This window comes from Mesoplodon bidens (genome assembly GCF_964165515.1).
Source record: "Mesoplodon bidens genome assembly, chromosome: 17".
Lineage (NCBI taxonomy): Eukaryota > Metazoa > Chordata > Mammalia > Artiodactyla > Ziphiidae > Mesoplodon > Mesoplodon bidens.
In genome coordinates, this window is record NC_138174.1 from 48,737,002 (window position 1) to 48,749,948 (window position 12,947).

General features: G+C 45.6%; 1 protein-coding gene across 11 annotated transcripts in view; it reads left to right on the forward strand.

The window, feature by feature from the left end:
- The first annotated feature begins 223 nt into the window (after positions 1–223).
- LMO7 (LIM domain 7) overlaps positions 224–12,947 on the forward strand; it is a 202,709-nt gene continuing 189,985 nt past the window's right edge. For 9 of the 11 annotated variants that reach the window (XM_081214816.1, XM_081214817.1, XM_081214810.1 and 6 more), the window contains exons 1-2: positions 224–411; positions 801–871. In XM_081214816.1, coding sequence (XP_081070942.1) covers positions 231–411; positions 801–871 — 252 coding nt within the window. In that variant the 5' untranslated portion in view covers positions 224–230. Of the gene's footprint in view, positions 412–492; positions 647–800; positions 872–12,947 lie in introns of those variants that run through there. The other 2 variants (XM_081214813.1, XM_081214814.1) reach the window with 2 other exon arrangements.

Genomic DNA, 12,947 nt, shown 5'->3' on the forward strand with positions numbered 1-12,947 from the left:
GCAGCGGACTCCGCCGGAGAGGGAGCGCCGCGCTGCGAAGTCGGGCCGCAGGTGAGGGCGGCGGGCCGGGCCGCGCTCCACCGCGGGGGACGTTTCTTGGCTGGGAAAGGTGCAGTTGTGAGCAGCTATTCCTGGTATGTCAGGCGGGCCGGGCGGCCGCGAGCCCTGAGGGCGCCGCTTCCCGGGGCCCCGGCAGAGGGAAGGCGGCCAGGCGGCCGGAGGCGGGAAGGATGCGGACAGGATGCGGGCGCGGGGGCACATCTCCTCCGGGCGGGGCCGCGGTCCGGCGGGCGGCGCGGGAGCGGGTGCGTGGCCCGGGCCACGGCCTCCTGGCGGACGGTGGCATCCCCTGCGCCAGACTGTCCGACCACAAAGGCCGCTGCGGCCGGGAGCCCCCGAGCGTGGCTGGGGGTAGGGTGGGGAGGACGGAAGCGGCGGCTGGGCGGCCGGGGGTGGGCGGCGGGGGTGCGCGGGGCGGGGCATTCCGGGAGGGCGGCGGCCGCGCAGCCACTTTTGAAGTCCAAACAGTCCTCGGGGCCGGTGCCGCGCGCCGCCTCTGGTAGCCCTCTCCGCCTCCCGCGCTCTGCCTGGGTCTCCGCGGCGTTTTCAGGAGTTTAGAGAAAGCCCCGGCTTCAAGTTCTCGTGGGTTCGAAACTTTACCAAACTGCAGGGCGCAACAAAGGGTCAGAGAGCCCGGGCGTCTTGCAGCCGGAGAGAGGCCGGAGCAGCGGGCCGGACGCGCGCGGCACTCCCGCCTTTCCGCGCACCCACTATGTCTCTCTCTCCCCCTCTCCCCTTAGTTCTGGAAGTGATGGAGGAGGCGGAGGCCGACTGCGCCCTCGCGTTTGCCGAGGCCCAGAGATGGGTGGAGGTGAGTGCCTTTACTCCTCTTCTCTCCGCACGAGTTGGCGGCCTCGCGGCCGCTCCCGCCACTCTGCTTTCAGCCGCCTCCCGGACCTTAGCTGTCGCAGCGTCTCAGGCTGGTTCGCTCAGCAGTTTGGGGGACTTGAAAGTTCTGCGCCTCCTAGGATTTAACATCCAGCGAAGCTTAGCGCTGCCCCCCACCCCCGACGGTCTCGCTGGCTTCCCCGGAGCTCCTCTGCCAGGACAGAGTCGAGAGCTTGACCCCGCGGGTTTGGGGACCGCGCATCTCTGTGGACCAACCCACGTCCGCGCCAGGACGCCTGGGATGTCCCTGCTGGGCAGAGACGGCCCAGGGTCCTCGGGAGCGTTTCTTTGGGGATGGCTAGAAGTGGAAATGCCTGAAACATACCTGCTTGGGCAGCGTATTGTGTGTTTTGTGGGAGGGCAGATGGAGGTGGTTTTAGACACCTGTGGCGCACCTGGAGCGATGCTTTCTCCGAGGCAGCTTCCAGAGCCCAGGGTGTGTGAGTCAAGGCGCGTACGTTTTCCAAAGTCGGCATCGATAAGACTAAGACATCCTGAAATCACTCACTCAAGGGTTGTTAGTTTCCCAGCTGTGCCTCAGGGAGGAGATCTTCCGTTCCCCTCTTTGCCGTTAAAAAGGAGATGGTCTCTTGGAAGTTCCTTGATCAACGCATTCGTGTTACGTTTGTCTGTAGAAAGTTAACACCAGGACTTCTAGCCGTTTTATTATTGGATGAAAAAGATGACTTTTATAATGATGCTAAAGAAGTCTTCCGAGCAGATGTGAATCAGGAACCAAAAGTATTGCCTTTACCAGCCTTGCAGTCATTTAAGGGTTATTGATGCCACGTGCTGGCCTACTCAACGTATTTAAAAATTCAAATTAGGATTAAAGGTTATTCCATGGAAAAACAATACATTCAAGAATCCCAAAGCAAACAGTACTTTAAAACAATTCATTTCTCCTTAAAGAAGTAAATTATGTATGTGGAAAAAAAGATAAACTTTACATGTTATGTTTTTCACGCTAAAGGAAAGTGAATGTATCATTACCCACTAGAGAGTGGCGAGAGATGGAGATGGGGGGTGTCTAAGAAATTAGCTTTGCCGTCTTTTTGTACTGAAACTTGAGCTGGTTTGAAGGTGACTTAGAACGGGGTGAGGGGGTGAGGGGAGGGCGTGGGGAGGTTGGGAGAAGAATAAACACTGTATTCTGAATTGAAATGAGGGTGGAAAAATTCCAGCAATGTAGTTAAGAGACATAACTTCCCCCATTCATAAACCTTGAAAAGTCAAGGCTTCCAAAGGTACTTTTCCATTAGCAGTATGTGTACTGCACAATTTTAGAAATCAAACTTACCCTTCTGTGTTTGAATGTTGAGATGGAGAGAGGGAGAAGGGAAGAAATATGGGGATACTTTTTTGGCCATACAGGGCTCCTGTGTGGGGTTTGTATCTGCAAGTTCTGTATTTGCTTCAGGGAATCTGTGAATATGGATGATTTTACATCCTTTCCATTTTCAGTATACAGATTTTTGAAATCTAAACATTTGTGTGTGTGTGTGTGTGATAGCTTGCTTATAATTGGAGACTTCTGTGAGAAATTTGTATCTAATAAACTCTGGGGAGGTGCGTTGTGATAAAACACACCTGTGTGCACGGTAAATGTGCTCATCTTCCCACCACCGTCCCACTCCACCTAACAGTGTTTGTCAGCAATGATTTGGCAACTCTGTAAAGTGCTTTGTTCATCATTAGCAGAAAGCCAAATCTTCCTAAAGGCTTTGCCACATAATTTTAATATGGTGAACTCTTATGAAGTTAAAATTAAGTGACTTTTTTCCCCTAGTGCCACAGGGAGCGAGACAGTACGTTCACTGAAGATACGTGAATACTTTACATCTTCACATTTACTCTGGGGCTACTCGGGACCCTTAAGTGACAGCGCCGTGCTCACTGTGAGGTTTCTGCTATTTCTCCAGTCAGTGTCCAAGTTCATCTGTCCCCTTAGCTTCGCCTTTATAACCAGAGCACATATGTTAAAATATTGCTCTTGCCAAAAGAAGCAGAGTGAATGAGTGTCTCATTCCACAACCACTTAACCCTGAGAACCCCTAATTTGAGGATAAAATATTGATTCCAAAGTGTATTTATAAACTATTTTGGAAAGCAAAGAAGATTATAGTGTAAATCTTTCTCCTGCTTACTAATAGTCTTGCTCCATTTTTCCATTTCTATCATACGTTCTTCTACATACATTGAAGCATAAGTGGTTCATTCATATATATATATATTTTATATATACACAGTACACATATATAAACATATGTATTATATTATGTGAATTATATCATTCATATATATGTATTTATATATATACATATAACACAAATAAATACATTAATATATTATATACTATAATATACATATTATATGTACTGTATGTAATATGCATAGAATATAATCCGCTACCTTTATTCTCAGCTGCAGCTTTGACCAACCCAAGGTCAGAAAACTCCGATAACCTTGTAAATCTTGAAAGATGACCGGAGTCCATGGCAATATGTCTTTGCCATTTCTATTCTCCATCAGCGATTTAAAATAACTAATGTATTATTCCCACAACCAAAGTTAAAGTCTTACATTTGTTTTGTTTTGGGAGGAGGAGAAAGGGTAAGGTGAGGGCTAGTGCTTGTTATTCTGCCAATTATTGTCATTTCATGACTCTTTTTGTTTATTTCAAATTGTTTCTCCGCTATTTAAAAGTGTACATGTACTTCTGGTTAGTTTCATATTTGAAATCAAAACAAATGTAGGAACATAACCTTTTAAGGTAATCCAACATCATGATATTGGATTATTATCTGGTTGGAAATGTGCTTTGGAATATTAATAATGTATTGAGCTAGTTTATGATTAAACACGGGTTGAAAGCCAAATAGTGTAATGGTTTGAAGGCAGAGGGGAAGCTTGATTCTAGCGAGGTCATGGAGTGGGAGAGGAAGTGGTAGAAAATGCAGCCTGGACCCTCTAATTTTAGTCCTCTTCTCCAGCACCTTTTAATTTTCTGTACCTAATAGTTGCCTCTGTCCCTCTGTTTATGGAGCATTTAAAAACCTGTGATAAACAGACAAGATACCAGTGAAATTGAAAACTGAGTATAGTGCTCATTGCATTGGTTGGTCACCCATTCCAGTCTGTGACTTAATGTTCCTACCTAGGTTGAGGTTTAAACACAGTAGTAACTTTTATGGCTGGAGCGGATCAGGCTAACTTAATTCAACACCTTCCTGCTCACCTGCCCGTCTTGTTATCTCTGTGTTCGAAGTTTTCAGTATCACTGTCACCCTGTAGAAGGACCAAAAGGGATGCCAACTTGAGCTCATTGCCATGCCTGGCACCAGAATATGAATCCTTCCCCAGTTACTTCTAACCGGTCTGTTTCTCCACCTGCCCCATTTTTGTCCTTTGGGAGTTGTGTGCTGGTCATCACTTTTGTTTGCCTTTAGTGCTAAATTTTTTTTTTTCTTTTTTTTTTTTTTTTTTTTTTTTTTTTGCGGTATGCGGGCCTCTCACTGCTGTGGCCTCTCCCGTTGCGGAGCACAGGCTCCGGACGCGCAGGCTCAGTGGCCATGGCCCACGGGCCCAGCCGCCCCGCGGCACATGGGATCCTCCCGGACCGGGGCACGAACCCGTATCCCCTGCATCGGCAGGCGGACTCTCAACCACTGCGCCACCAGGGAGGCCCTAAATTTTTAAAGAATCGCACTCTGTGGGTCCCCCATTGATATTTACAAAATTCGCCTAAGTGGTTTCCCTCTTTCTCTGTAAACTGCATCCCTTCTATTGGTAGTTTCCAACCTGTGTTCTGGTGTGAAAGGGTTTGCTGGGTGCACTTGAATCCTCAGTGCATACCAGTGTTGTCTGTAGACTAAATGAAGGTCTCATGATTTGTACTGTTGCTTTTCAAATGGATGTAGAGTGACGTAAACATGCATTTGAAAATGTTACTGAATTCATAGAAGCATTTCTGATAATTATATATAATTTCAATGAACAGATATTAAGCTTGAAAAGACTCTGATGGTAAAACTTGGTTTAAAATTTTAAATGTTAGAAAGCAATTCTTACACTAGCTGTTGCAATTAAAATTAGTTTTTCAGAATATAAACCTGATTTTGTTTTTTGTTTTTCTGAGGAGCCATGAAAAGATTTTAAAAGTCCACATTTACATTAAGCTGTGATGTATAGCATTCACAGCCCTTTACAGTCTGGTCTCCGTCTGTATATCTATCTTTATTTTTTGCTCATTTTCTCCATTACTATTTACATAGTTGCCAGATAGCATAGACATTAAAAGCACAGATTTGTACAGATATCCCCAGAACTTATTTATCTTATAACTAGAAGTTTGTACCTTTTGACCACCTTCATCCAATTCATGATGACTGCCATTAACACTGCTGTACAGTATATTTGAAAGTTACTAAGAGACTAAATCTTAAAAGTTCTCATCACAAGGGAAGAAGTTTTTTGTAACTATATGAGGAGATGGATATTGACTGAGCTTACTGTGGTAATCATCTCACAATATATGTCAAATTGTTAGGCGGTACACCGTTAAGTCATACCAAGCTGTGTGCCAATTAAATCTCAATAAAGCTGAAAAAAAAACCCCAAACACCATTTTGGAATCAAATCATTGTTCAGGTCCTGGCTCAGCTTCTTTTTTTTTTTTATTTTATTTATTTTTTTAATTAGTTTCTGCTTTACAACAAAGTGAATCAGTCATACATACACATCTGTTCCCACATCCCCTCCCTCATGCATCTCCCTCCCTCCCACCCTCCCCATCCCACCCCCCCAGGCGGCCACAAAGCACCGAAGTCTTGGCTCAGCTTCTTAAATGCTGCAGGCCTCAGTCAGTGTTCTTCCTTGAGCCTCCAGTGGTGCTTACGCCACTTGAATGAGATGCTGACTGTAAAGGAATTAGTGCTCCGTAATCCTTGCTTGTGTTTCCCCGCCCCACACAGCGTGCTGTTTTCTCACCTCCAGGCTGTTGTGTGTGGAATGCCTGTTACTCCTTGTTTACCTGGTATGTGTTGCCCCTCTGCATTCTTCCATGCTTGGGCTCTACAGTCAAGCTTTATGTGAAGCCTTTTCTCGGCCACCAAGCCTCCCCCCCATCCATTCCTTCCTTATCACTATGGCTGGTATGGATTTTTCTTTTTTGCTCTCTGTGGTGTAATTACAAACGTTCTTCTGTATTAGACTTAGACTAGGCGCTAACTGAGGGCAGGAACAATAGCTTGTCTTTTGCTTGAGGATTTGGCACAGTACCAGGTGAACACTTGTTGAGTGAATGTACAGCCCTAAGGCTGGAGCTTGAGCAAAACCTAAGGACCAGGACTCTTTCCTTCTCCCAGTGGAAATGTGCATCAGTGTCCAAAGCTGAGCTTGTTGCTTTGGCAGTTGGTTGGGACCAGCTACAAGATCCGCCCTCATCTGGGTGCCAGTGTGTACTTACCTGTTTACTCAGTATTTCCTCTCCTGCCCCAACCCTGTTCCTCAGTGAGGTCGCTCTACTTCTGCCTTTTAGTTACTGGTTTTCCTCATGGGGACTTACATTCAGTCGTTCTGTTATCCAGAAAATGCCTATGAAGTGCCTACTCTGTACCAGGCACTTGCTGGGCTTACTGATTCAACTGCCAATTCTTTAGTATCTTCCTAGGACCTCCAGACAGAGTGCACCCCATGGGGAGCAGACCTGCACACAGACCCTGCAGCGCCATCGGATAATTGCTGTGATGGAATTTTGCCCCGTGTGTATGATGATGGCATTTGGGAGGCAGCCTGAGCTCACAGAGGAGGCAGCACTTGAGTCGAGGCTGGAGTGGGGCTGACACCTTTGCCCCCTGAGCTAGAGCATTGTGACCTTGTAATTTGTTGAGAGATCTTGAGGTTGCATACAGCACAACTTTCAGCAGTTGCTTGGAGTCGTTTATTTATTTTTTATTTTTTACATTTAAAAAAACTTTATTTATTTTTGGCTGCGTTGGGTCCTCGTTGCTGCGTGTGGGCTTTCTCTAGTTGCGGCAAGCAGGGGCTACTCTTCGTTGTGGTGCGCAGGCTTCTCATTGCGGTGGCTTCTCTTGTTGTGGAGCATGGGCTCTAGGTGCGCGGGCTCAGAAGTTGTGGCTCGCGGGCTCTGGAGCGCAGGCTCAGTAGTTGTGGTGCATGGGCTTCGTTGCTCCGTGGCGTGTGGGATCTTCCCAGACCAGGGCTCGAACTCGTGTCCCCTGCACTGGCAGGCAGATTCTTAACCACTGTGCCACCGGGGAAGCCCCAGAGTAGTTTATTTTTGTTCAGGTAATCTTTGCATGCAGTGAAATGCATAGATTTTAAGTGTAGAGTTGCAGGCTATAGCTTTTTGTCAAATGTATAGGCCCAGGTACCCAGCACCCCAATCACGTTATTGAATATTTTTACCACTCAAGAACGTTTCCTTCCAGAAGGGCACATCAGTCTTTCCCTCTCCACTCTTCACATTTCTAGCATCATAGATTTCTCAGGGCAGTTGTGAGCAGCCAAGGAGTGTCTTGATGTCAGTTTGTTTCTTTTTTCTTTAGGCAGCATCTTACTATTTCTTAAACACATCCTCTTTATTGAGCAAATAAGAAGGGATCCCAGGACAGGAGGGGTGGCGAGAGATGAGGGCGTTCACAGAATTCTCTTGGGAAGGAACTGATTCACACAAATAGGAACCAGGGCAGAGATGCTGTTAGAACAGCTTGATTCCAGGAAGGGTAAACAGATATGACAAGGTATTTCCTGAGGAAGTGGGAGGATTCTAGCAGTGTCAGTCATTCTGGATCCTTCCAGTGTACTGGTACACTGAAAGCTAGAAGCGGACCTCTTCTTTTGTTTTTTTTTTTTTTTTTTGCGGTTCGCGGGCCTTTCACTGTTGTGGCCTCTCCCGTTGTGGAGCACAGGCTCCGGACGCGCAGGCTCAGCGGCCGTGGCTCACAGGCCCAGCCGCTCCACGGCATGTGGGATCCTCCCAGACTGGGGCACGAACCTGTGTCCCCTGCATCGACAGGGGGACTCTCAACCACTGCGCCACCAGGGAAGCCCTGGACCTCTTCTTAAAGTGGGGAAAAATACTAGGAACTGGTCTCTTTAATAAAACAGAGTGTTCTTGAACCGGCTAGAGAAATGAACTTCCTGGGCCAAAGGAAATGAATGATTTTTTGATTCTTGATGCACATCATCAAGTCACTCTGAAAGCTTTGTGCTAATTTGCAACCATGAGCAGAGGCTGGGGGCCCCAGCCTCTCATTATTCTGGCCAGAATTAGAAATTGTCATTTTCTAATTGCATTTTCCCTCTAAATAAATAGATGAAAGATGTACATTCTACTTTTTCTTAGGTCACTAATGAAGTTAAACATTTGTCTAACCGATGACTCATTGGGTTTTCTCCAGTAAGGAAGGGTGAAGCTGAAACAGGGAGGGTTCTACCTCCTCTAAATGAGGTCACAAAAGGCTCAGAGGGCCCCTGGCCTGGTGAGGTAAGTCTCTAAGGTCATAGGCCAGGGTAGGGCCATTGAGGAAGCGTCCCCTGAGTTGTGTCACTTTGCTTTTGGGTTGTTTGGAGAGAGGCCCGTTGAGTTCTGAACACAATTATGAGATAAAGAATGGAACAATTGGCTTTTTTTTTTTTTTTTTTCCCTCACTGCTGTGGTCCCTCCCGCTGCGGGGCACAGGCTCCGGACGCGCAGGCTCAGCGGCCACGGCTCACGGGCCCAGCCGCTCCGTGGCATGTGGATGTGGGATCTTCCCTGACCGGGGCACGAACCCGTGTCCCCTGCATCGGCAGGCAGACTCTCAACCACTGCACCACCAGGGAAGCCCCAGTTGGCTGTTTTGAGGAATTCTTAAAGCTTCTTCGAGGCTGAGAGAGGAGTAATTTCCCTGGTGTGTGGAAGGAAGTGTGCGACTCGTTCAACCCATTGGGCTCTTGGCCTTCTGTGCGGTGCTCCAGGGCACTCTGTCTCTGGACGCCCAGAGGGCTTTGGGTGGTCAGGGATTTCTACTGAGACTAACTGGTTCCTTTTATCTCCTCCTTCCTTTCAAAATCACTTCTCAACATAACAGCATTTGAGTTTTAGAAAAGCAGTAGTTTTGACAACGTTAGTAAAGAAAAACCAAGCAACGTCAGCACATTTACCTGACTCCTTTAGTTTGGAGAAATAGATTGTAGGTGAACTCTTTCATCTATTACATCTATTATCTGCAGATTGAATTGTCCATATTGTTCCTGTGCCCTACAGTCCCTGACAGACAGTTCTCAGGTTCTTGTTGAACAAATGAAAGTTTTGTGTCCAGTCAAAAGGTTGGCTGATTTAATTGATGTCTGTAGATCTCCTTAAATCTGTTAACTGTCAAAAATGTATCTGAGGGCTTCCCTGGTGGCCCAGTGGTTGAGAGTCCGCCTGCCGATACAGGGGACACGGGTTCGTGCCCCGGTCCAGGAAGATCCCACATGCCGCGGAGCAGCTGGGCCCGTGAGCCATGGCCGCTGAGCCTGCGCGTCTGGAGCCTGTGCTCCGCAACGGGAGAGGCCACAGCAGTGAGAGGCCCGTGTATTGCAAAAAAAAACAAATGTATCTAGCCCGAGGAAATGATAAACTATGTGTTGTACCCGTGTTTACTCTTTCCAAAGGTAATTGTCGAGTATGTTTCTTTAAAAACACTTTTGATGTACTCAGAGCTCTTAATAAGGATGATACCTGTCATATATGCACAGCTTTGAAAACAGGTTTGGCGCACTCACTCTGCCACTTACAGATGAATCGCCACACGGCCCCATAAACAGCCTTTTCAAAGACTGTAAAATCCTCCCTGATAGGCTTCTCAAAGCCTGGTTCTAATTCCCGGGTACAGGATGCTCAGTTTGGTGCTAACGTGTGTTTAGATGATAGTGCGCAGCCCTAGACATCACATCTGTCTTTAAGTACCTGGGGGGTTGTCTTAAGGAGAGCGGATAGAAAAGTCTTCCGTGGGCTTAGAGGGTAGAACTGGTAATAACTGATTGAGCACAGTGAGACCTTTGACTCAAGTATTTTAAAGACCCTTCTATAAATAAAGAGCTGTCCTACACCAGAATGGACTGACTTGAATGGTGGGTTACCTCCTAGTGAAGGTTTTCCAAGAGTAGGTAAGTAACTGACAATTAAAGCAACTAGTATTTATTTTTTTAACTATGTGGAAGACATGTGGCTAGAGCATCATACCCACATGCTCTTATAATGAAGGACTATTATTACCCAAATGTGTGTGTGTGTTTCCAGATGAGGAAAAAGAAGGGTGAGAGGTAAAATAATTTGCTCAAGGAAACACTAGAACTAGTAAGTGGTGGTTGGGGATTTGAACCCAAGCAATCTGACTCTTAATCAGTATATGCTGTTGTTCAAGAGGGACACCGGTCGGTAATCGTGGTGAAGGATTTATAAGTCAGGAAGAGAATGGGCTGTCAGTCTTCATTCCATCTAAAGCTGTAAGATTAGCTGCTTTCTGTTTATGACAAGTCCTCCACACACGACAGGTTCTGTCTTGTGATGTTAGTGCCTGGAAAGCTCATGATCAAATATTACGTAAGCTACAGCATTGCTAACAGACACTCTTGAGTAATTGCAGACTTTATTTAGGTTTGTACGTTCTGGTGTATCTAAGTGCTCCATAAACCCTTGAAAGTGTTACAAAAGGGAAACATGGTTATATGATGACACTGAGTTATACTTTGTACTAGAGTAGGAGATAAATTATATCTAACTAGTTTCTTCTCTAAACAATGTATAAAATTCCCATTTTTTCTCTTATACTACCTGATTTTAAGTAGTACATGGTATACCAAAATTGTACAGTCTGTTACTGTATAGTGCTTTGAAATATATTTCATATTTTTGATGAGGATACTTTCTAGTTAGTGTTTTAGACTTGTGAGGACTGAAGCCAAGGTCATGATCAAAGATTTTGCATTCTTGACTAGATTTAAATTTGACTTAGGTGTCTGAGCTGGGAAGGAAATACCTGATTTATTTTATTATATCACCATTTCATAATATTCAAAGGAAGGGTGGTTGTTACCAACCTTGTTACAAACTTTGATTCTGGAATGCTTTCTCATTAGAGTTTGAGGTCTCTCATTCTACCTGAGGAAGGAGAAAATAAACAAGCATTTTACCTTTACTTCTTGAGTGATGTCTAATCAATTTGGAATTTTACTCTATTGCCTGAAAAAGTATCGTCCATATATCAGTAGCGTCAGACATAGTTGGCCACACCTTCCTTCTTGAAACATTTCCTTCAATTGCCCTCTGGGTTTTTCTCCCATTTAACTTGATATTTCTGATTTTCCTTTGCTGAATCCTAATTATTTGGGTAAATATTAGAGTGCCCTGGGGTTCATTCATCTTTCCATGTTGTCTCTTCTTTGTCTCCAACCTCTCCCTTGCGGGTGTTATCAGATCCATAGCATTGTACACCTTCTGTGTGCTGATAGCTTCCACATTTATATTCCTGACCCTGACATTGTCTCTAACACCCCCCTCATATATGTATGTGTGTACACACACACACAGTCTCAAGATTTCCAATTGTAGGTCAGATAGGCACATCACACTTTGTTCAAAACAAAATTCTTAGTTCCTCTCCCTCCCTACCACCCACCTACTCATCCCCTCAATGTTTCCCATTTTAGTAAATGGCACCACCGTCCACCCACTTGCTCAGGTTCCCAACTTCGAAGTCACTGTTGCCTCCTATTTTTATCACACCCCACATCCAGTCTGTCAAGATATCCAAGTGGCTATATCTCCGGATACACCCAGAATCTGACCACCTCTTACCATGTCCATCATCGCCTCCCTGCTTCCAAAGTAACAGCCAGGTTCCTCTTAAAAAAAGTGAACCAGAGATTGTACATTCAACTCTTGCCCTCTCTTCCCTCCACAACGGCTACCATTACATTGAGAATAAAATCTGAGTTTTTAACCCGTGGTCTCCAGGTCCCCCCACATGACCTATTCCCTGTTTGCCTATCTCCTCTCTGCTCCCACTCTCCATCTTGCTTGCCATGCTCCAGTCATCCTGGCTTCCTGCTATTCCCTACATGTGCAAAGAAGGTTTTTATTTTAGGGCATTTGCATTGCTGTTCCTTCTGCATGAAAGCATTTCCTTCCCCTATTCAGATCTCAGCTTTAATGATACCTCCTCCTCCCTGTCTCCCTTTCTTTTTTATTTTTATTTTTTTTTCGGTACGCGGGCCTCTCACTGTTGTGGCCTCTCCCGTTGCGGAGCACAGGCTCCGGACGCGCAGGCTCAGCGGCCATGGCTCACGGGCCCAGCCGCTCCGCAGCATGTGGGATCTTCCTGGACCGGGGCACGAACCCATGTCCCCTGCATCAGCAGGTGGACTCTCAACCACTGCGCCACCAGGGAAGCCCCCTGTCTCCCTTTCTATAAAATATCAGCCTTGTGACCCCATACTCTTATATTTCATAGCACTTATCATCACTTGCTGTTGTATGATATATTTTTTGGTTTGGCTGTTACTCCCACAAGAATATGAGTGTTTTGATTTGTTTTCAAGCCTTGAATAGTGCCAGGTATTTAGTAGGCACTCAATAAATGGATAAATAAATGGATGAATGAACAAATGTCTTTTAATTCTTTACAGGTGATGTCTTTCTCACTCTGATATGACTGACTTTCAGGCTGTGCTTCCCTCAATAAGACAAGTTGGTTTTGTTATATTAGGGTTTTGTTGGTTTTGTTTTTCTTGTTCAAGTTCAGTTCTGGATTGAGCAAGTTCAAAGCATGTTTTTAAAAAACAAGTTTAAACCATGTAAAATTGACTTTGCTCAACCAATTGTAAAGATGCCCAAAGGTAAGCAAGTATCATAAGGTAAGAAACATCCTAAAAAATTTGAAGATGAGCCTCCTTAGCTGAATATCCTGCACTGGGGACAATGCATCGTCACGAAACTCTGGGTTTTA